This window comes from Miniopterus natalensis, chromosome 18, assembly GCF_054644295.1.
Source record: "Miniopterus natalensis isolate mMinNat1 chromosome 18, mMinNat1.hap1, whole genome shotgun sequence".
NCBI classification, from domain to species: Eukaryota; Metazoa; Chordata; class Mammalia; order Chiroptera; family Miniopteridae; genus Miniopterus; species Miniopterus natalensis.
The window spans coordinates 41,281,377-41,305,616 of NC_142098.1; the positions used below are offsets into that span (position 1 = coordinate 41,281,377).

The following is a 24,240-nucleotide window of genomic DNA, read 5'->3' on the forward strand; positions in this document are numbered from 1 at the left end:
AGCTGTAAACTGTTTCTCTGTAACACGTACCCTCCCGGTCTCTTCTCCGCGGCATTTCTCCCGCATCAGAGCGTCGGCTACGTGAGGAGCAGGAGGGGCAGCTCCGCGCGCTCACGGACGTGTCCCCAGCGCCCGCGACAGCGCCGGGCACACAGGTGCTCAGTAAATGGCTACGGAGACGGAGGGGAGAAGAAATTAGAGGAAGAAAGCAGCCCTGGAGCCTGAGCCTCTCGCTCGCGCTGGGCCCGGAGCCCACGGGCGCGCCCGAGCTCCCCCACCGCGCACGCGCGCCCCCGGCTGGGCCGCTTCCGGGGCCCGAGCGAGCCGCGCCTGCGCGGTGCGAGCCGCCCCTGGCCCGGCGGGACTCGGTGGGGCGTCCGGAGAGGGCCGGGTGGGGAACCCTGGAAGCGGGGGGCGGAGCCGCGCACGCGCCCGCGGCGAGCGGCCCCAGGATGCTGTGCGCCGCGCTCCGGCCGGGACTCCGTTTCCCAGCGGCCCCTGCGGCCGGCGCCGGCTGCCCCTTTGTGAGTCCGCCCGAGCGCCCGGCGTCGAGCCCCGCCGCGGCCCGCGGGGATGCTGGGCCCCCGGCCCCCGCGCGGAGCGAGCTGCCGGCCGTGGGGAGTGCCGGGCCGGCGGGCGGGCGCAGGCGTGGAGGGGCCTGTCACAGCGCGTGGACAGAGCACCGGGTGCGACCGGGCGCGAGGCCGCGTTCGCGGGAGGCGCTGCGATGAGAACGTGCGACCGTGTCCGTGACAGTGAGTGGGCAACTGCGCGGGACCGCGGGACCGCGTGGGACTGTGTGGCCACGGGACAGTGTGACCCTGCGGGGCGGGGACGTGCCCGCGGGCTGCCTGGGGAGCGGCGGGCGGAGCGCCTGTGGTCTGGGCGGGGGCCGGGGCTGCAGGGCCGGGAGAGACCGACGGAGGGGCGGAGGCGGGGGCACGGGGGGAGGGGACGGGGAACGGGAGGGTGACCCGGGGGGGACACAGAGGGGGGCCCGGGGAGCCCCGCCTCGGGCCGCCTCGGGGCGGAAGAGGAACGCGAAGGGGAGCCCTACTGTGTGCGCTTTCTGACCGCAGAGCGTGTCCAGGCGCCGTGCGCGGGGCCCCCTGAGGACCATCTCATGATCCTGCCAGCAGCTGGTGGGCGGGCAGTAGGTGCCCTTTTCTGATGAGGAAGCTGAGGTTCCGAGCGGGTCCCTAGCTCGAGGGGGGCTGCAGAGCTAGTGAGTGGTGCGGTGGACTGGGTGTTGCGGGCAGTTTGATCCCAAACCTAGTGGTTCTTACCACTGAATGTGCTTTTCTTTCCAAGGCAGTGAGGTTAGTGGGAAGTGACTTTTTTTTTTTTTTTTTTAATTGATTTTGCGGGGAGAGAGGGAGGGAAGGGCACCGAGCTGTTGCTCCACCTCATTGCTTGGTTCTTGTGCGTGCCCTGCCTGGGGATCGAACCCACGGCTCTGGTATACTGGGACGGCGCTCTAACCAACAGAGCTACCTGGCCAGGACCAGAAACAACTCTTGATTAAGGGGTTTCAGGACTGTTCGTGTGTTGTCTCTCGCCTCCATCTTGTGGAGAATTGCTCAGAAAAGTGGAGAGATTGGTTTTCAGGTGCAGTTTGTCCTAAACCAGGACCAGAAGCGCGGTGTCCTGACTCTTTGGCCCGGTTGTCTCCAGACCACATGGCCGCTCTGATGCCTGCTCTGTAAAGATGCTTTCTCTGTGGCAGCCACTCTGGCTTCTCTCTCATCTTTGTAGGAAGGGTGGGGACATATTTCCCTTCAACAGCATCATTTGTTGGAAAGGTTAAAAGTTGGACACTGATTCCAGTTGGGTTCAATTACTTATTACCATGAGGCCTTGAATAATTTCATGTGGGAAGGGGGGAAATCCTTACTTAGTAGTGCCATTCTGAAGGGTAGAGGCTGCTGCTGTTTATAATTAGAACTGAGGAGCTGACTTAGGCACAAAGTTTAGGCTGGGTTCTTGAGATCTAAAGCACACGGGAATGACCGATTCAGCGACACCTCTAATCTGTGTCTGTGGTGGGGGAGAAGGGAAGGGGGGTTTCTAGGCTGGTGATGCAGGACTTCTTTCTCCCTCTCCAGCCCTGTTTTCTCGGACACTGCCCTTCTACCAGAGAGGAGCCTGAGGGAAGACGACAAAGCTGTTCTACGCCCTTGAATTCTTAGAGCCATGTCCAAGGTAAGGAAGCATCTCTTCCCCGAAATGCCTTGGTTTTCAGGTCTTATATGAACATTTTGGTTTTCTTCTGAAACTTGCCAGCCCAACAAAGTCCCTGGGCTGGTTCTCATGTTCTCCAATTCAGTAAAAGGTGGGATCCCCAAAAACCGAGTGAGCTTCCTCTTTTTCTTAGCATTTTCATCTTCATTCAAGAAATAGTTTAGCGTTTCCTGTGGGTTAGGAGCTCTAAAAATACACTCTTTGGTGGGATATGAGAGCCTTCATTGTAGGGACTTGATTCACTGAGGTCGAGGTGTGTGTGCAGGTGTGACCACTAGCCTAGAGCTTTCCCACGCACCTGGGTTTGAGAGGAAGGCAAGATGAGGGCTGTTGGGTGGTCTTAGTCAGTACAGGACAAGGTCTCCCGTTCAAGGTGATTTTGAGGTCTTGAGTAGTAAAGCATGGGTCAGCTAGAGCTGGGGTTTTCTTCAGGCTGTGGGCATTGAGGAGTAGAATTCCATGGGAGTAATGAGGCCCTGTTTTAGGGACATCCTGAGTAGGTAGTGGCCTACAGCTAGTATATTCTAGGTCATCCAGTTAAGATTAGTGAAATTAATATGGAAAAACAGCAGGAACTTTTTTGTAAAAGAATAGTAGGGCCCTGGCTGGTGTGGCTCAGTTAGTTGGGCGCTGTCCAGTGGCCTGAAGGGTTGCTGGTTTGATTCTCCGTCAGGGCACATGCCCAGATTGTGGGCTTTGATCCCTGGTAGGGGGCGTGCAGGAGGCAACCGATTGATATTTTGCTCTTAACATTGAGGTTTCTCTCTCTCCCTCTCCCTCCCTCTCTCTCTAGAAAAAGTAAATAAAAACGTTTTATATAAAAAAAGAATAATAGTAGGGAGTACTTAAAGCCACATCTAAAAATGGCTACATACATCTGTAACAGTAAGTAGTTTAGAGCCAGAAGGAACAAATGAAAAGATCAGCATATAATGTCTAGAAACAAATGCAAATATAAATAAGAATGGCAAAAATGTATTCACTCCTAAACATATAGTTATTAAAGACGTACTGTACTAAGTGCTCGCAATACTGTGGCAAATAAAAACTGTCTACATGGACTTTAGTATCTACTAGTTTATTATATAATGTAATGATGTTAAATCAGTGAAGGGATGGGTTATTCATTTAGAAAAACATTTCTTCCTTACATTGTGTAGGTGAAATCTAAAAAATAAAACCATGCAAACTGCTACATGAAAATACACAGAATGGTTGTAAAGAGGAAGCTGAGCCAGAAGCGGAAATCAGCACTGTCCAGTGGAACTTCCTGTGATGACTGATGATAGAGTGTGCCACACGTGGCTATGCACCGCTTGTATGTACTAGTATGACTGAGGAATGGAATTTTCAATGTTAATTGACTTAAATTTAAATAGCTACATGTGATTAGTAGCTAGTGGATTGGATGGCACAGATCTAGGCTTATAAAATGATAAAGTCAGGAAGAAAATTGTGGGTGAACTTGTCCAAAAATGTCTCATGTTACAGATGAGGAGAAAAGAGGCCAAGGGAGGAAAGGAACATGTGCCTGACACTAGTTAGTGACTGTGCAGTTGTAGGTAGCCGTGCGCGAGGGTCAGGAACATGGATGATGGTGAGTGCATATTCACGAGGGCGGTAGGGAACGACGGAGGACGCTGGAGCAGTGTGCCTGCTGTCGGAGCACGTCATTTCATTCCTTTGCCCAGAACCTTCACTGGCTTCCTAATCCTGGCCTATAGGGCCTGTGTGACTCCAGACCTCAATTTCTACATCTCTCTGCTCCAGTCACACCAGTCACCTTGCTGTTCCTCAAACAAACCAGGTTCTTTCCTGTCTCTGAACCTTTGCGTTTGCCCTCCCCCTCCTGTGATTCTCCAACCCCTAGGTGTTGGTGTGGCCTGCCCTCCCTCTTTATTCAGGTTCTTGTTCAAATAAATACCCCCATCTCTCTCAGTCACCTTCCCTGGGTTTTGTCAGAGTATTTAACACTGCCTGACGCTGTGTGACCTGTATCTCTCCTCTGTTGGAATATTAGCTGACAAGGGGAGGGACTATGTTTTGTCCACCTTTGTATCCCTACCTCTTAGAACAGTGTAGGTAGCACAGGGTGGGGCAGAGTAGGTTTACAGTTGTTAATATGGAAAATAATACAATGATTAATAAATAATAACACAAAAGTAAACTGTTTCAAGTACTCACAACTGTAAGCCTGCTTTTGCCCCGCCCTGTATTTGCCAAATGAACCTGTAAATGAACAAGGGGATGAGTTCCATGGCGGCAAGAGCCAGCTTCCTCTCCTGCCGCTGACCTGGTAATGGAAGGAGAAAGCAGAGGATATGATGTGTAGAATAGACAGAGCCCATCACCCCAAGTGCTGTTTCTGGGTTCCCACCCGGGACCTCCTGAATCATCGTCTCTGGTGGGAGGCCCAGCATGACCTTAACGCACACTCTCTGAGAGCCTCTGCTTCTGCTTGTTCACGCATCATTGGCTGATTCTTGTCTGTGCCCTGACCGGGGATCAAACCTGCAACCTTGCTGTGTCGGGACGACGCTCCAGCCAACTGATCTACCCGCCAGGGCTAGAACCTCTGCCTCTAAGGCTTCTACGGTATTTGAAGCATGCCTCTTGTAAGCAGCAGATAGTTGGCCGGTTTTCTTCCCCCTGCTCACAGCTGGGCACTTGAGTGGCCGTTTGCCTCTTACAGTCCCTGCGTCTCCCTGCAAAACATTGATTTTTGAAAATCCAGTCTGATAATCTTGGCTTTTTAATTAGTGTTTGGTACATTTTCATTCAGTGTAATTAGTGATACATTTGTGTCTACGTCGCCCACACTGCAGTGTGCTCCCTACTGATACCGTCTGTTCTTCATCTCTCCTGTTTCTCCTTTGGGATAAGTCAGGTATTTCCCCTTATTACTGTTCCTTTAGTGGCAACTCTAGAATGGTATGTATCCATGTCTCACTGGGTAGTAACCCCCTTTCTTCCTCTCTAATCAGTACCCTTAGCACTTCCTGGCAGGACAAGACCCCTCTCTAGTGGTTTACCTCCAAGACACTTAGATGTCACATACGGTTTATAGTTACTGTTTGGGGCTCTTGTTTTTTCCTGTGACTATGCCTTCATTTCCTTCCCTTTTCCTTCTACCTGAAGAACCCCTGTTGGTATTTCTTTGAGTGCAGGTCAGTTCTTTACTCCCAGCCTGAACTGTTTTTCATTAGCTCCTATTCTTGCTGGGTCAAAATAGTGTAATTTAAAATTTTTTCTGAGGTTAAGTAATTTTGGAAGATCCTAGTCTCAGTGGAGAGAATACTGTCTAGAAATTTATTTTAAGGAAGTAGAGACATTGCGGCATCAGAGTGAAAAATGAAGATTCATATAACTGAAAATAGTCAGGGTTAGTAAGATATGGCTTGTTCATACCCTGTAATGTTACCCATCCAACAAAACTGATGTTATATGTAAATAGATATGGACAGATGAACACAGATATGTCTGATAAGGACATATTTCAACAAATATATACTAACTGTAAATTCTGATTGCTTCTAGGAGTTAGGGTGACACGGTAGGTAAATGTGGGGGGTGGAGGACTAAAAGGGAAAAAAATTCACTGAAGGTAGAAATACTGAATATCATTTCCTAAGTTTCCTTAATAACAAATTGTATGGAAATTCTGTTTTACCACATCAACATAAATATAAAAATATTTGAAAGGTAGTCAAGTCTCATTGGCCAAAAGAAAAATGTCAGTAAGACAGTTGAAACCCAGGATCCATTATTTGTATGTGCAGCGAAAGAATGTCTTTTAAGAACTTTATCTAGCATAGCCAGTTTCCTCAGTGGTTAAGAGCATGGCCCTCAGACTGAAGGGTCCTGGGTTTGATTCCAGACAAGGGCATGTACCTCAGGTGCAGGCTCCATCCCTGCCCTCACACTGATGTTCCTCCCTCTCTCTCCCCACTCTCTCCCCCCTTTCCCCTCCCCCTCCCCCCCCCCTCTGAAAAGCAATAGAAAAATATTCTCAGGTGAGGATTAAAAAAGATAAATAAAAGAATTTTTCTAGCAAAACCTACCTCACCTCACCTCCATCTACAAAAGAAATAAATTTAAAAGAGTTGGTATCAAAAGCCTGAGTTCTAGTAGAGCTGGTGGGTGACAGTGCCTACACTGTCTAGAACAAGGTTCATCTTTTCAGACCCAACCCGTGTTTGCTTCATTCCTGAAGCCTCACTCCTCAGATCTCCCTGGGTTATGAAGTGTTCTAGAGGTGGAAGCATGTAGCATGGGAGCTGATGCATGGAACTGATGTTTCCTGGGGCCGTACTTTTGCTTCCCTTCGAGCTACTTAACGTTTTGTCCATTTCTCAGGCAGTAGCGATTCATATAGTGACTTGGTTTTTCCATGAAAAATGTTTGTGTGAAATCACTGATGTGCTTAAACTTGTCTTCAGTAGGAGCGTTATGGGAAGAGTAGGAGTGAGGTTTGTATTTGACAACCAATAAGGCGGGGACACCAGAGCTTACTCCACTGGGGTCCCGGAGGCTGCTGCCATGCTGGGTGGAGGGGAGATCTGGCACGGGCGCCAGCAGGGCTCAGTGCAGTAGCTGTTTACCAACCTGTGTGGCAGTAGTTCAGTACTGTGGCAGCCAATTCAGCTCTCCAGGGGTGTCCCATTGAGTGCCACCTATCCCTCAGCCCAGCTGAGAGTGGGTGCTGCTCTGTGCCATGCCAAACCTAAGAATCATATGTGAAACCGTATGCAGCAAGCCCTGGTAAGTATGGAGCAGATGTATCTCTTAGGAAGGATATGCATTTTGAATTTTGGGGGAGCAGACTAGGTCTTGTTCCACGTTATAAATAAGATCCTTAATTCACCATGTAGTAGCAGTGTTTGAGAGCTAGCGGTCTTGTAATACTCAAAAAACCTTTGCTCCTTAGACATGCGAAATTGGGTGTGTCCCTCCAGTGAGAGCTGTGGGTATTTTTGATGCACTTCATGATCACATTGGAAATGTTCGCTATTTAAGCTACTTAGCAGTGCTTAAAATTGCTATTATTTTGTCTCTTAGATGGCCAGCTGAGAGGTTTCCAGCTGGAACTCAGTGGGGTTACCAAGAGCTGCTAGAGAATCTTTCGTTGCCCCTGCTTTTTCTCTGTGGTGTACATTTGTTTAAATTATGGTTTTGCAAAATCACTATCAAACTTGTTTACTATTTTATTACATATATATTTAACTTTAGAATGTCAATATTATAAGCATTAATAAGATAGGCTGTATATGTGTGTGTATGTAGGATGTATACATATTGATATATCTGGAACAGGCCACAGTAGAGTTGGGAAGATGCAAGTTTAGACCACATACATTTTGGAAGTCTTAGCTCATGTTCCTGTCTCGTCCCTGAAGCCTTTCTTCACTGCCAAAGTCTATCCTGATTTTCCAGACTCAGAAATGCTGTAGCATTTAGGGTGAATAACTAACTATTATTTTACAGTTGTTTAGTGGTGTTATTGCCCATTTTTGTGTGTTACAAATCCTTTCTTCATCAGTAGAGACTATGAAATTGTACACTTAGCACAGCACTATCAACACTGAGCACAGAGAAGTCACCCAGCGATTACTTGATGTGTGTTGCTCAGAACCTAAGATACCACCAGAGAATTTCACTATATGTAGTATTTCTCTCCAAAAGTATAGATGATTTAGCTCTTCAAACTACGCCCATGTAGGGTAAGAACACCAGCTTGGCAAGAATATGTCTGTCATTTCAGGATTTGGTGACATTTGGGGACGTGGCCATAGCTTTCTCCCAAGAGGAGTGGGAATGGCTGAATCTTGCTCAGAGGACTTTGTACAGGAAGGTGATGTTGGAGAACTACAGGAGCCTGGTGTCACTGGGTGAGGTCTCCCCGTAATTCAGCACCCCACACAGGGCTGCTCTCCACATGGTGTTTGAGAGGCCTCTGATACACCTCACTGGGGTCTCTCCAGGTTCTCCCGCAGGCTGAGTTCTGTAGAACTAGCGGCTTCATGGGACTTGTCCCCATCCTCACCTCCCTCTATAATTACCCACCTCCTGGGGACCAAGGGCCTGATCTGATAAGGGCCTGGCTAACTCCCCTTATTTCTTACAAGCAGGACTTTCACTTTCTAAGCCAGAGGTGATCTCACTGCTGGAGCAAGGAAAAGAGCCCTGGATGGTGAAGAAGGTGGGGACAGGAAGCACATGCTCTGGTGAGTGAGAGAGAACTGGGGAGGCAGAGGCCATGGCAATAAAAACAAGCTCTGTCATTCTGAAGGGTTCCAGGTTGTAGTTGAGGTTTTCTGGGTAGCTTTCCTTGGCCCCAGACCTGGGACAAACATGGAGGCATCTTTCGCTTGAGCTCCCCACTTACTCTCCTTGTATATATTGTCTTACATGGTACTGTCTTCTCTGATAACCTGTCCTGTTCTCTGGGCCCAAATGTCACAGGGTCTCCTTGTCTTTGCCTTTAAGTTTTGTGTGGGTTCTGAACAAAGCCTGCTGGGATTTTCATTGGTATTATGATGAATCTATACATCAACTTGGGGGAGAATTGACATCCTAACATCGAGTTTTCCAGTTCATGAGTATAGTTTCTTTAGCTATTTATTAGTCTTCTTTCTCTTAGCAATATTTTCTAGTATCCAGTGTAGTGGTCTTAAATATCTAAAAAAAATTTTCTGAATCTTTTATTTTTTTATGCTGTTATAAATAGAATTCTTAACTCCATCTTCCAGTTTTTTGCTGATAGTCTGCAAGAATGTAAAGTGATTTTATATTAACTTTATATCTTATCACCTTGCTAGATTCATCTAGTAGTTATTCTTATTGTTGAGCATTTCCTGCATAGACAATCATGTTATCTGCCAATACAGTTTTATTTCTTCCTTTCTGATCCTTATGCCTTGTTTTTCTTGATTTACTACAATAGCTAGGGCCTCCTGTACAGTGTTAAATAGAACTGGTAAGAGCAGATATACTTGCATTGTTCTCAGTCTGAAGGGGAAATGTCTTCAGTCTTTCACCATTAAGTTGATGTTGGTTAGTTTGCTTAGATGCTCATTCTGAGTTTTAGGAAGTTCCTTTCTGTTCCTGGTTTGCTGAGAATTTTTATAAATAAATTTAGTAAAATAATCTTTCTACATCTGTTGAAATGATCATATGATTTTTCATCTTTAATCTGTTGATGTGTAGTGATCATTGATTGATTTTCACAGAGTAAACCAACCTTGCATTCCTCAGATAAACTATACTTGGTCATGATTATGCTTTCATATTTTCCTGGATTGCATTTGCTGTAATGTTATTAAAGGTTTTACATTTATGTTCATGTGCTACATTGGTTTTGTGAACCATGATAGGAATTTTGATTTTATTATAAAAGTGGTGAGAAACCATTGGAAAATCTTGAGCAGAAGAATAGGTGATTTGATTTGGGAATGGAAATGGGAAGGCAAATTAAGGCCTAGTGCAAGTTAATAAAGTCAAGCAATTTGATACAAAATTACTTCTATATGAAGCATCTCAGCTTCATGGATCAACTGAAAATTTACATTTGGTTGGAATATAAATCATAGAAAATGATATTCAGTAAGAATTTTTTCAGACTGCAAAAGTTTTACCATAGTTTTATGTACAGCCTAAGACACACCTGATGTATCTTTGGGTCTGGGGATCTTATGGAGGTTTTTTAGCTACCCTGACATTGTAAAATTGGTTTTCCTAAAGATAATGAACATCTCTTAAATGCAGGATAAACTGAGGCATAAGAATGGTGTTTAGAGATGGTGATACATTACACACACACACACACAAACAAAATAAATGTGATGTTAAATAACCTCTTCAATTTTTAATTTTTCTGATAGTTACCTTACTAGTTATATATGATTAATTTATGTCCTTAACTTTCATAAGTTCTTGTTCTTTGTAATATACTTTTTAGACTGTACTTAACAGCTGTTAAACACTCAAACTTACATTTTATTCACTGATTTTTGTTTTTAAAGTTTTTCTCTTCTGCATAAACACAAAAGACTTTTTTTTCTTACTATCTTTTAGATTGGGAGTATGCATTTAAAAACAGTGAATTTTCATCAAAGCAAGTTATTTATGAAGAATCATTCAAAGTAGTGACAATGGGAAGAAGCCATCTTAGTTACAGCCTTGATTACCCCAGTTTGGTAGAAGACTGTAAAAGTGGGGACTGGTTTAAGAACAAGTTGGGAAGTAAGGAGATACATCCTAGTCAACTGATCATCACTCATAAGGAAATCCTCACTGAAGATCAAAGTAATGAATATACTAAATCTTGGCAAACTTTCCACCAGGGTGCAATATTTGCTATAAAACAGAGTTTTCCCACCAAAGAAAGAGTGCATAAGCATGAGCCACAAAAGAGAAGTTACCGAAAAAAATCTGTTGAAATGAAGCATAAGAAAGTCTATGTAGAAAAGAAACTTTTGAAGTGTAATGAGTGTGAGAAGGTCTTCAACCAGAGTTCATCCCTTACTCTTCACCAGAGAATTCATACTGGGGAGAAACCTTATGCCTGTGTTGAATGTGGGAAAACCTTTAGCCAGAGTGCAAACCTAGCCCAACATAAGAGAATACACACTGGGGAGAAACCCTACGAATGTAAAGAATGTAGGAAGGCTTTCAGCCAGAATGCACACCTTGCTCAACACCAGAGGGTTCATACTGGAGAGAAACCTTATCAGTGTAATGAGTGTAAAAAAGCCTTCAGCCAGATTGCACACCTGACCCAACATCAGAGGGTTCATACTGGAGAGAGACCGTTCGAATGTATTGAATGTGGAAAGGCCTTTAGTAATGGTTCATTTCTTGCTCAGCATCAGAGAATTCATACAGGAGAGAAACCTTATGTATGTAATGTGTGTGGGAAAGCCTTTAGCCATCGTGGTTACCTAATTGTGCATCAGAGGATTCATACCGGAGAGAGACCTTACGAATGTAAGGAATGTAGGAAAGCCTTTAGCCAATATGCACACCTTTCTCAGCATCAGAGAGTTCATACTGGAGAGAAACCTTATGAATGTAAAGTGTGTAGGAAAGCCTTCAGCCAGATTGCATACCTTGATCAGCATCAGAGGGTCCATACTGGAGAGAAACCCTATGAATGCATTGAGTGTGGGAAGGCCTTCAGCAACAGTTCATCACTGGCACAACACCAGCGAAGTCATACTGGAGAGAAACCTTACATGTGTAAGGAATGCAGGAAAACATTCAGCCAGAATGCAGGCCTTGCTCAGCATCAGCGAATTCATACTGGAGAGAAACCTTACGAATGTAATGTGTGTGGGAAAGCCTTTAGCTATAGTGGCTCTCTTACTCTGCATCAAAGAATTCACACTGGAGAAAGGCCCTATGAATGTAAGGACTGCAGGAAGTCCTTCAGGCAGCGGGCACACTTGGCTCATCATGAGAGAATTCATACTGTGGAGTCATTCTTAAGTTTCTCCGCTTCCTCACCCTCTGTGTCCAGTCAGTTGCCAAGACCTGTAGGTTTTATCTCCTAAGTAGGCCTTGAATCTCACTCCTTTAAATCATTTTGACTCCATCTTATTTGTCTAGTACACAATAATCACTTAACACGGACTGTGGAAATAGCTTTCTGATTTCCTGTGTTTACCACCTACTTTGCCAGTTGTCACACTGCAGACAAACTTGTATTAAAAACAGTTTGATCATCTCTCTCCTCTCATTGAAGCCCCTCAGTGGCATCTAGTAGTTCTTACATTAAAGCACATATTCCTCAAAATAGCCTGAGAGACTTTCCCCACAATACCCTGTTCCAGTCTACCTTACAAAGCACCATCTCATGCCAATATCCATCTCATTCTTTGGAGATTTACCCAGAACCTTATGCCAGCATAAAATAGATTTTGGTTCTAATCCTTGCTCTTCCATTTTTTAGCCCTCTAATTTTAGAGAAACATTTTGTCTTTCACAAGCTTCTGTTTTATTTGGGGACTAATAATGGTACTACCTCGAAAGTTAATGGGAGCATTAAATAAGATAATGCATGTAAGTGGCTCAGTAGAGTGCCTAGCATAAAGTAGTCACTCAGTAAACTTTAGTGTAAAATAAGGTACTGTGGTATCCAAAGAAAACATCATCTCAACAGTGATCAGTTGAGAAATAATAAAAGCAGCAGCTCAAGAGTAGAAGTAAAGATTTTTGATTACGAACAGTGGTCAGTGTTCTACAGGAGGATGACCAGGGTATCTGATGCAGTAGGATTGACATTCGAGTACATGAAAATAGGGATTAGAGATATGACTTTGTTGGTAAGAAAAACTACTTTCAGTACACATTCAACAGTTCTAAGAACCCAGATTTTAAAAATCAACTTGTGATAAGTAGAATTTACTGAGATGTATTCTTCATTTATATTTAAACAGAGGGAGCCCAGCTGGGCATGGCTCAGCGGTTGAGCGTCGACCTAGGATCCAGGTGATTGGGGTTCGATTCCTGGTCGGGGCACATGCCGGGTTGCTGGCTCGGTCCCCAGTTGGGGGCATGCAGGAGGCAGCCAGTCTGACTCATTGATGTTTCTATCCCTTCCTCTCTCTGAAGTCAATAAAGATATATTTAAACTAAATAAATAAAAATAAACAGAGGTAAAACAGGTATTTAAAAAAAGAAAAATTGAAAAGATCAATAATCAAAGAAGACTAAAAAGCAAAGTGTAAGTGTGACCCCTGCTCCTAATTCTAGGTGGCTATATTACATCTTTGCTGTTTAAAATGGAAAAGTTGTTGAGTGTCTAAGATGTGATTCCAAAACTAGAGGAGAAAGGAAACCAAAACTAGATCAACACTCATAAATTGGCTGCCCACAAACATGTCCGATTTGGTGTACAAGCCACACAAAGATTCTAGGTTTAATTGCGTAAGAATTTTATTAAGTATCTATATAGTCAAAGGTAGTATAAACAAAAGGTTTAAGCATCAGAATTAGAGGAAATCATTAACCCATGAAGTGCATATCCTTAACATAGAAGTGCTCCTACACTCACTTAGCAAATGACACATACACCCCCCCCCCCACCACCCATGGGCAAAGGCTGTGAAGAGGCAACTGATGAATATGTGGTAAGTACTGAATCTCAGTAGGATCAGAAGAAATACAAGTTAAACCAATGGACTATGTGCTGCAAAAGCATGTGAAAAAAAGATGCTTCTCTGTGCTGAGTGAGGAAGAATGAATTGTACCTCCTTTGTGAAAGGCAACTTGTCAAGATCAGAATTTTCACTAGCCAAACCAAGGTTTCCTTTTGCAGTTAACAACACACAAGTGTATCTCTCAATGTAAAAGGTACCAAACGAGCAGAAGAGAGTCAGAAGAATAGCTAGACCAGGAACTCTACTCATTCAAGAATCAAAGTTCTAGCTTTGCAGAGACCCTATGAAATACGGGTAGAGTCAGTCTTACCAACTTCTATTAAAAATAAACCCCAAAATTAAATATGCCAGCATCATTGAAATAGGAAAGTGATACCACTTCATATCACACACTATGAAAGGTGGAACATAGACACAGCTGTTAGGGTCACACTAAAAGAACATGCCAGGGTCTTTCGCACTTGCTGTCCCCTGGTGAGAGCAGCATAATGGAGAAAAAGCAGGCAGAAGAAACAGGAAAACTTGACTAATACAGCCCAACTTGGTGGGCAAGACACAGCAGTGGATGAAGGTGCTTAAAATTCCTCTTAAGAAGCCTTCATTCTAGATGGGTTCTAACTTGAACAGCACAGACAAGTTGGCAGGACCTATTGAAATGTCTGTGCTTTCATCCAGCAGTTTATCCTCCAGAAGTACTGGTAAGGCCTTATGAAGCACAGATACAAGAGTGTAAACAAAGTTCTAGACCCACAGTGATCCCTGCCCTCACTAAGTGCTTGAGATCTGCACTTCTGGTGAAGATGGAATTGAAGGAGTAGTTTACACTCCCACCTGAAATGCTAAAAAACTGGATAAAATATATAAAACCCTGGTGTTCAAGAGACTGAATTAAGAGAGATCCCTGGGGAATGGGAAGCGAATTAACAGAGTGCCAAACAATGACATCCCCAGGGAGCAGCATGTGGAGTTTTCAGACCGTGCTCTCTGAGTACAGGAGATGGAGCTGGGAGACGAGGTGGTTAGTTTACAGGATAAACTACCTGAGGGCTCCCAGAAGAAAAACACCACAGACATCCGCAGAAATTTTACCTGAGTAAAAACTCTAGTTTTTATCTGAAAACAACAGGACATGCATGTATGGAAATTACCTGAAGTCAAGAAAAGGACTGATAGAACTATAAGGAGAAATAGACTAATCCACAATTTTAAGAGATTTTGACATGCATCTCTCAGAACAAGTAGAAAATCAGTAAGGATGTTGAAGACTTAACACTATCAGTGAACTTGACCTAATTGACATTTTATAACTATTCCACCCAAGAACAGACTATACATTCTTTTCAAACACACCCAGCACACTTACTGAGATAGACCATGTTCTAGGCCTTAAAAACATCTCAATAAATTTAAGAGATAGACCATGTTCCAGGCCTTAAAAACATCTCAATAAATTTAAGAGGGTTTAAGTCATACAAAATGTTTTTGTGATCAGGATAGACTAAATGAGAAATCAGTAACAGAAAGATAACTGGAAAATTCCCAAGTATTTCGACCTAAATAGCCCAATTTTTTGTAACCCATGGGTCAAAAGAGAAACCAAAAAGGGAAAATAGTATTTGAATTGAATGAAAGAACACTGTACTTAAAAGGAAGTATAACAACACTAACTGCCTAAGTTATAAAGGAAAGCTCTCAAATCAGTGCCTTCAATTTCCACCTTAAATTAGAAAATGAAGAGCAATGAACACCAGAGTTAGCATAAGAAGAATGGAAATAATAAAGATGATAAAAATCAATCTTTGAGCTTTTGTATGCTGATTTTACAGAACTAATGTGGCAAGTTTAAATAAAAATAATTAGCTGTTCTATTATACTGCATGCATGATCACCCTTCACAAATGTGGTTTTCTCTCTGAGTTGTGGTTTGTTAGAGTGACCTAACCCATTTCCAAATACCATTACCCTGGAGGGTAGGGCCTCAACACATGGATTCTGGGAGAGACACATTCTCTACCAATTACTTACTGCACACCAGTGTTCTTCCATGAAAATACCGATGTTTATTCATATAAATAGAAACAAGTTTATCCTTAAATAAAATAATCTCTCCCTGCTCCGATGTTCCTTGTTCTTTAGTATATCCTGGTTTGTTTTCCTGTTAGCTTGTCAGGCTTGTTAAACTTCACATCACAAAGGTCATGCATCTTCATATCTTTGGAGATAGTATGGAAATGTCTCTGTCCCACTACTGTCAATGTCATCTTTATTTAAAGATTCACTCTTTTTATCACCAACAAATTTCAGTCAGCTGGAAGTGGCACCCTGGTTTTCCAAGAAGTGCCTTATGTGATAGTGCTCATTCTAAGGGACAAACCCTTTCTTCACATGACATTAAATCAGGCTCAAAGCCCCACCCCAAAAAACTGACAATTCCACTTCATTGTATGTGACCACTGAAATAACTACAATCCCACTTTGAAATAGCTGTAAAACTACATTGGAAATAAAATATCAGTGATTCTCATCAAATAGAGAATGAAAAATGATCCAATCATCACAGCTTCATTAAGACCTGTAAGATCACTGCTTCAGTTAATTTCAAATTCTCAGGTCAAAGTCACCAAGGGCTTTTGCCCATTGGCTTTCGAAGTGGGATACACCATCAAATGGTCCCCTTTTTACACAATTTATGTTAGAGACAAATGTATTTTATCTGCTACTTTGAGCCTCAGTCTTTGCTTTTGTAGCAACCTTAGGTTTTTCCTTCTGAATGTGTATTCTGATGTCGAATCAGGGATGAGCTCCTACTATATGCCTTCCCACATTCACTACATTCATAGGGTTTCTCTGAGGAATGACTTCTTTGATGCCGGATAAGGTCCGAGCCACTGCTAAAGGCCTTCCCACACTCATTACATTCATAGGGCTTCTCTCCTGTATGACTTCTTACATGTAGAATAAGGGACGTACGTTGACTGAATGCCTTCCCACACGTTTTGCACGTGTACGGTTTCTCTCCAGTGTGAATCCTTTCATGTTGGGCAAGGTGTGCGCTCTGACTGAAGGCCTTTCCACACTGATCGCACTCATATGGCCTGTCTTCAGTATGGATTCTCTTATGTCGAGTAAGAGATATTCGATGACTGAAGGCTTTCCCACATTCCTCACACTGATATGGTTTTTCTCCAGTATGAATTCTCTGATGTTCAATAAGAAATGACTGGCGGCCGAAAACTTTGCTACATTTATTACACTTGAAAGGTTTCTCTTCAGAATGAATGTTCTGATGTATTTTAAGGTTGGCAGTTTCAGAAAACATTTTCCCACATTCCTTACATTCAAACAGTTTCTTTTTCCTTTTATGAACCTTCTGATGTTGAATAAGGGATGAATGCCGATTACAGACCTTCTCACATTTATTGCATCTGTACAGTTTCTCTCCATTATGAGTTTTTACATGTAGAATAAAGGTTGAAAACTGCCTAAAGACCATCTCACATTTATCACATTTGTACAGTTTTTCTGAAGCATGAATTCTCTGATGAAGCATGATGGATGAAATCCTATTAAAGGACTTTCCACATTTCCTACATTTATAAGGATTCTCTAAATGGTGACTGCTCTGTTGCCTTGAGGCCTTCTCACCCTCATGGGTTTTCTCTCCTATATGAATCCTTTTATGTACAACAAGGGCTGATTTCTTACTAAAGCCTCTCCCACATTTATTGCATTCATGTGTTTTCTTTCCATTGTGGATTTTCTTATGAAGTAAAAGGGATGACCTTCGAATGAAGGCTTTCCCACATTTTCTGCACTGGTGGGCATTCTCAACAAGATGAATTTTCTCATCTACCCTAAGGGATGGGCACTGACTCAAGGCCTTCCCATAGTCAAAGATTTCCTTTCCACCATGAATTTTCTCATGTAGAATAAGGGCTGTTCTTTGCATAGAACTTTCCCCACATTGATCACATTCATGGCTTTTCCCTCCATTGTGAATTCTCTGATGAAGGATGAGGAACGAAACCTGTCTGAAGGCCTTTCTACAATTACTACATTCATAAGGCTTCCCTTCAGTATGAGAATTCTGATGAAGTTTAGAAGATAAGCTTTGACTAAAGATTTTCCCACATTCATTACATTTTAAACATTTCTCCCCTGGATGCAATTTCTTGGTTTCTCTAAGGGCCAAATTTTTCTTGCAGCCTCTCTTTCTTGTGGGACCTTTTTGTGTTGCAGAAACTGGTTTCTGATAGATGCTTTGGCAAGATTTGTTGCAATTATTTGGATGTAACTTCTTGGTCTCACATTTAGAACCTGAGTCTGAAAGACATCAACAAATTAAATATTTGTTTTCTTATTTTTATTTAAAAAGTGTCATGTAAGAAACTAAGTTGAAGTGACAAGGAAATTTCCTAGAATATAAGTGAAAAATGAGTTCATCAAACTTTACCACAAGAATGATTTCATTTTATAAGTTGAAAATACCTGGAAGTTGTATATCTAAATGTAAAGTATCCTTTTCCTGGTAGAAAGGATTGTAGTAACATTCTCCTTCATTTTGATTTTTATCATTTTGATTTTTATCATTACATGTTCCTTATGAATATAAAAATTAATAGTTATTTTAAATGACTAAAGTAGCTCTTTGAAATGCTAAGAGTGGTAAAAACTGAAAAGGATTAGAAGAGAAATTTAAAACTGCTTGAACCCTTTTGATATTTTCCCAGAATTAATGTTAAGAAAAAATAATACTGTGAAATTTGAATTTCATTAGGCTGATTAAATTTAAGGCAGGGTGGGCGTTTAACTAAATACTCATTTTTGCAAGAGCCATTGGGAACTCTCTTGAAACCACTAACCTCAAATTCTGTACTCTATGAAGATGTCCTTTAAGAGTGAAAGAGAAATAAAGGCTTTCTCAGACAAACAAATGTTGAATTTACCAGTAGACCTGCAAGAAATGTTAAAAAGAGGTCCTTTTAGAGAGAGAAGGAAAATAACATAGATCAGAAACTAGGCTCTACACAGAGAAAGGAAGGATGCTGAGAAAGGAATAAGTGAGGGCAAGAAACCCTCTTCTTATTTATTTTTATTCATCCTCACCCCAGGATATGCTTTTATTGATTTTTAGAGAGAGAGAGGAAGGGGGAGGAGAGAGAGAGACACTGATGGGGAAGAGGAACATCGATCTGTTACTTCCCTCACGCATCCTGACCGGGAATCAAACCCTCAGCCTTTGGTGCACAGTATGACAATCCACCAACTGAGCCACCTGGCCAGGGCTTCTCTTATTTTTAATTGACCTAACAGATAACAATTTGTTCAAAATAATAATACAGCAACGTATTTGATTATGTGTGCCTATGTGTTTATCTTAAATGAAGTGAATGACAGCAATGATACAGGGAGCGAGAGGAAGGCATAGCCTTATTTTGTTGTAATAAGGCACTCACGACACCCATGAAGTGGGGCAGTGTTACCTGAAAGTGGACTTGGATCAGCTGTAAATGTATCCTGTAAACTCCAGGGCATTCACTAAAAAAGTTAAAAACAAAGTATAACTGACATGCTAAGAAAGACAAAGCAGAATCATGTGAAATGAAAAAAATTAAAGAAGAATAGAATAAATAAATAAAACCACAAAAGGCAGAGAAGGAGTGGGAGGCAAAGACAGGAGCAAAGAATAAAGACAACAAATAGAGAACAATAACAGACACGGTTCCTCTATGTTGATGTCCGACGCTATGTATCAGCTACGTCAGTCACCACTGTGAATGTAAATGGCCTCCAATTACAAGAGATTGTCATGTGGATCAAAAAACACAAAACAACTATGTGCTGTCTATAAGAAACCCCTTTAGCAATAAAGACCCATGGATGAGAAGAATACGCCATGTGGACCCCAACCAAAAGCAAGCAGTAGTAGCTACATTAATTTCGGACACAGCAGACTTAAAAACACGGAACGCTCGCTATCACAGGTAAAGAGAGGCATACATAATGGTAAAGGGGTCAATTCTTCAGGAAGACATAACAATTCATACTGTATGTGTGCCTAACAACCCAGCATCAACCTAATTGAGACAAAAACTGACAGACCTGCCAGGATAACTAGATGGATCCACTATCACAGCTGGAAACTTCAATATCCACCCCCTCTTGTAAACAGGCAGATCCAGCAGGCGGAAGATCAGTAAGGACACAGGAGAACTCAACCATACCATCATTCAACAGCATGTAACTGACATCTCAAGATTACTTCATCCAGCAACAGCTGGAAACAACCTGTATTTAGAAGAGTGTCTGATGCCCAGGAAGGGCTTATAAGATGTTAGTTATTCCCCTTCAGGGGCTCATACTGAAGAGACTTGAATTTTCTGCACAGGAGTGGCCTCTGAGGTGGGGAAAGTGGCTCTTGAGTATTATCTCACAGGGGTGGCCCTCTCGCAGTGGAGTGCGCTCTTACATAGACCGCCAACTTCCAAGCCTGGGTTCTCGGTTACTCACCCAGGCCCCGGCGTCTTCCCACGGGTCTCACCATCCAGGGTGCTTTCCGTTTCTCCAATAAGGTGATCACATTAGGCCTCCGACAGGTAAGTCCTGCCCATGGGAAAACACTGGAATTGAGCATGATGTGGAAACCACGGCAGTGAACCCAGCCCTGTGCCAATAATAGGATTTGTTGGCACACAGGGAGCACGGAGGAGGTGAAGGGCAGCTGGAGAATGAGGGGGAGAAAAGTCAGGTTCAGCCGGCAGAGGTTTTCCTTTTTAACTCCACAGAGCCAACTGTTTTCCTGAAAAGTTGGAGCAGAAACTCAAGGCTGGCCATTAAGCTGCTGCCTTTCAGCTCCCAACCCCACCCTTCTCTGATTTGTTTTTGGTGTAGGGGCTCGGCAACCCACACCCCTCCTTCACTACTGCTCCCCGAGAGGGTCCACCCATAGGGGCTCTGGTGGTTTCAATTTCTGCTTTTCTTTCTCCCCACCCACTCCCAGAGCTAGCCTCATCTTGCCCGTTCAGGAGTGTAAATCCAGGCAGTGCGTCTTTCCCTTTCTGCATTAGTCTGTGTCCATCTAAGTTCTGAAAGCTCCAAACTTTCCCCTTGCCCTGGGAGGGTGGCTGCATCCTGCAGTTACCATCTCTGTGCTACCCCCGTGTCCTCTATTCACCTTTTAACAGTACCTGTTAAGTCAGCCCCTGATATTAAGCTCCCTCCCTTAACAAAAGTGAGGTGTCTCAGGGCGTTACGTATACAGCTACTATCTGACCAGCAATCCCACTCCTAGGTACACACCCACGGGAAATGAGAACATGCATCCTCATGAAAACTCACACAAAATGTTCATAGCAGCCTATTCATGAAAGTTGCGAGGCAGAAACAGCCCAAATACCCATCAACTGATGGATAACAAATGTGGTCTCTACAATGTAATGTTTTTGGGCCATCAAGAGGAACCAGGTCCTGACACCTACCACGGTGTGGATGAACCTTGAAAACATGATGCTCAGCAAAAGCAAAGGACCACAAATGGTATGATCCACTTCTATGAAAGGCCAGGAATAGGCAAATCCATAGAGACAGAGTGGACTAGTGTTTGCCTAGTGGGGGGATTAGTGGGCATGGGAAATGGAGAGGCAGTGCTACTGGGTTCGGGTTTCTTCTGGGGGTGGTAAAAATGTTCTAAATTGACTGTGCTGAGGGACCCACAGCTCTGTCATACAATAGAAACCACTGAGTTGTACACTTCCTATGGGTGAGTTGTACAGTGTGTGAATCACATCTCAATATAGCTGTTAAAAAGAAAGCAAACCCAAACTGGCGTGGCTTCTGTTTTCCTAACAGACTGACAGACTGCCATCCTTCAAAGGGCCAGTGGTGGATATGGGGGAGGCTGGGGGAGGGGGCTCACCAAGAGAGACCAGGTTCTGGTAGTTTTCCAACATGACGTCTTCGTACAGATCCCTCTGCACCGGGCTCAGCCTTTCCCACTCTTCCCGGGAGAAGTAGATGGCCAAGTCCCCAAACGTCACTGGTGCCTGAAATGGAAAACCCCACGTCCTGTCACGGTAGGCTCACGTTCCCACACACCCAGAGCAGACAGTGGACTTGTCCCAAACATGGGAGATACAAGGGGCCCTAAGAGCAAACCTCCTGCTGGTCGCAGACAAGGAGAGAAAGGGAAGTCGTGGAGATATGAGGCACGAGCTGGACCGGACCTGCTGCCGCTGGTTTGAAGATGGGAGAAGGGGCCCCGTGGAAAGTGGGAGAAGGACCAGGAGAAAGTGAGAGCACAGCCAGCCAACACCTGGATTTCAGCCCTCTGAGACCCAAAGCAGAGGCCCCGGCTAAGCCACGCTGTGCCTGATCTCCAACCCAGGAACCGGGCGGTAATAAATACCAAGTAGGTGGTAATGTTGTAGCAGCAACAGGGAACAAATACAAGTAACTGAGAGGGTGAAGCTCTTTGCCAAGAGAAACTGCCTCCAAGATGCGCACTGTAATAAATAACTTGCCCTGGCTGGATGGCAGGGGGGGCTTGGAGCACCATCCCATACACAGAAACGGGGGAGGGTCTGATCCCCGGTCAGGGTGCGAACAAGAGGCAACCGGTGGATGTTTCTCTCTCACATCCATGTCTCTCTCCCCGCAACCCCTCTTCCTCTCTCTAAAACCAGTAGAAGCATATCCTCAAGTGAGGATTAAAGAAAATCTCTTCATCAGCTAGAGCGGTGACGCCAGCTCATCCCGCCTCATGGGCCTGGCTCCTGGGCACTCGGCCTGAACAGTTACGAGAGTCTCTTAAAGCCAGGGCGATGTCCTCTGTGCAAATGGGTTGGCAAGCAGACGAAGCGACATTAGGTAGCTCTGGAGAGCAACTTGGAATCCCCCTCTGCCTCGCAGGGTCCCACCGGGGCCCAAGTCTCCATCTTAAGGAATCAGCGGCTGTCATCGTCCCTCTGGGGAAGGTGTTTCTCCCACAGCCGCCAGGGACCCTCCAATCGCACCACGAACAGGGGAGCGATCATGTGCACAATGGGAAAAAAGGAGAGGGGGCCCTTCTCCGGCGGCCACTCTGTGGTGATGGGAGGGGTCTGGGGACCAGGTCTTGGCTGGTCTCCACCGGGAGGGAAGTGTCCTGCAGGGAAAGCACATGTTCTGCGTCCCATGAGAAAAAACGTTCGGAAGGAAGACGAATGGCCGTTTACCTTGGACGTGGACTTCCCTCGGGGGGCTGGCATCCCTTCCTCCCCACTGAGTCCTTGCCCGGGAGGCGCAGCGTGCTGGGCAGGTGGGGCTGCGGGAGAAGAGGAGTCAGGAGGGTGGCTGGCCTTCGGAGAGAGCCCCAGGGCCCCTCGCCCTGGACACACAGGTGTTCACGCGGATGCGCACACATGCGGGGAGTCAAACACCAGCAGCACCAAAGGTCAGTGCGCGGTGTCTGGTGAGGACAGGAGGTGAGGTCACCACAGTTTCCCACGTGACGACGTGGCACCCAGTGCAGGGCGGGGGCCGGGACAGCTCCATGAGGTGGTAGGCAGGGGCGCTGGGAATTCCAAGCTTCTATTCAGGGCTGCGTCTCCCTGGGGAGCAGCCCCATCCAGGAGCCCACCCAGAATCCCCACGTTAGATCCGGAGGCGCTCCTGTCACTTAGGAGTTTACAAGGGTTTGAGGAGCCCTGTGCCAGGGCCCAGGGACAGATACCGGCATACTTTTATACTCACGCACACACTCACACACGCGCACTCACACACATGCACACACACACTCACACACGCGCACACGTGCAACACACTCACACACGCGCACGCACACACATGCACACTCACACATGCACACACTCACACACATGTGCACACGTGCAACACACTCATACACACACACTCACACACACGCACTCACACACACACACTCACACACACACACTCACACGCGCGCGCTCCAACCACACATCCCCGCCCGCCCTCGCAGGCCCACTCCCAGCCCCCACAGGCTCGGTCCCTTCTCTCTCGTGTAAACAGCACAGACGACAGCGAAAGGCGCGGTCCTGGGACACGCCCCCGCCACCCGGCTGGCTCGGTCACACTCAGTCACACTCACACAGCACACCCACGCCATCACACGTTTCACGGTCGCCGACCTTCACCTCACACGCAGCCCACGACATGACACGCAGGACCGCGGGGCAGCCACAGACGCACAGCCCGTGGTACAGAAAACAGCCTCGGGCCCACGCTCACGCCCCCACGCAGCTGCGGGAGCGCAGACACCCACCCTCACGCTCGCCTCGGTCCTCTGGGGTCGCTCCCGGCGGCGCGCACCCTGACACCGCGCCTGCGCGCTCCCCTCCGAGCCCAAGCCCCGCCCCCTCACGTGCGGCCCCGCCCCCAGGCCAAGTCGAGGGCGACAGGCCCCGCCCCTAAACAAAGCCGCGTGTCTCGAGCGCTTCCGCCCCCAGAGGCCGTAGAGCTTCCCACACGCAGGTTCCCGCCTGAGGCCCCGCCCCTCACGCACGCTGCCGGAGCGGTCCGGGGGAGCGTCGCCGCTGCTGCGCCAGCCCACGTAGTACGCACCAGCGTCCGCGGCTCGCCGCCCTTCTCGGCTCCCGCGCCTGCGTGTTCCTGTCCGGGCGCTTCCGAGCGCCCTCCCCTGGGCCCCGGGGGAACAGCGGGGCGCCTCCGCACTCACTCCCGAAGCCCTCGGGGCGCAGCGCGGCTCTGGGCGGCCGCAGTGCGGGCGAGGAGCGAGCCGGGGGCGCGGGCTGCCGTCTGTCCTTCCCGGGAGAGGGGCGGAGGGATGCCCCCCGGGCCGCGAGCGGACCCTCACCTTCGCCTT

At 45.7% G+C, this 24,240-nt stretch overlaps 2 protein-coding genes across 6 annotated transcripts; one reads left to right on the forward strand and one right to left on the reverse strand.

The window, feature by feature from the left end:
• Window positions 1-655: 655 nt before the first annotated feature.
• Window positions 656-11,965, forward strand: ZNF583 (zinc finger protein 583). 3 transcript variants are annotated; one of them, XM_087826969.1, is made up of 6 exons: window positions 656-755; window positions 2,106-2,202; window positions 3,402-3,559; window positions 8,003-8,129; window positions 8,370-8,465; window positions 10,315-11,965. In XM_087826969.1, exons 3-6 carry the CDS (start codon window positions 3,524-3,526, stop codon window positions 11,790-11,792), a joined length of 1,737 nt encoding a protein of 578 aa, XP_087683095.1. In that variant the 5' UTR covers window positions 656-755; window positions 2,106-2,202; window positions 3,402-3,523; the 3' UTR covers window positions 11,793-11,965. The 3 variants fall into 3 exon arrangements, with proteins under 3 accessions (XP_087683095.1, XP_087683096.1, XP_016077716.1); XM_087826970.1 differs by lacking the exon at window positions 3,402-3,559; XM_016222230.2 differs by lacking the exons at window positions 656-755; window positions 2,106-2,202 and having other exon boundaries at window positions 2,612-3,559.
• Window positions 10,180-24,031, reverse strand: ZNF667 (zinc finger protein 667). 3 transcript variants are annotated; one of them, XM_087826966.1, is made up of 5 exons: window positions 23,979-24,031; window positions 22,613-22,701; window positions 21,316-21,442; window positions 19,911-20,003; window positions 10,180-17,723 (listed from the first exon to the last, which is right to left on the reverse strand). In XM_087826966.1, the coding sequence occupies exons 2-5, from the start codon at window positions 22,643-22,645 to the stop codon at window positions 16,153-16,155; spliced, it is 1,824 nt and encodes a 607-aa protein (XP_087683092.1). In that variant the 5' UTR covers window positions 22,646-22,701; window positions 23,979-24,031; the 3' UTR covers window positions 10,180-16,152. The 3 variants fall into 3 exon arrangements, with proteins under 3 accessions (XP_087683092.1, XP_087683093.1, XP_087683094.1); XM_087826967.1 differs by lacking the exon at window positions 23,979-24,031 and adding an exon at window positions 23,552-23,672; XM_087826968.1 differs by lacking the exons at window positions 22,613-22,701; window positions 23,979-24,031 and having other exon boundaries at window positions 19,911-20,121; window positions 21,316-21,405.
• Between the last annotated feature and the right edge of the window lie 209 nt (window positions 24,032-24,240).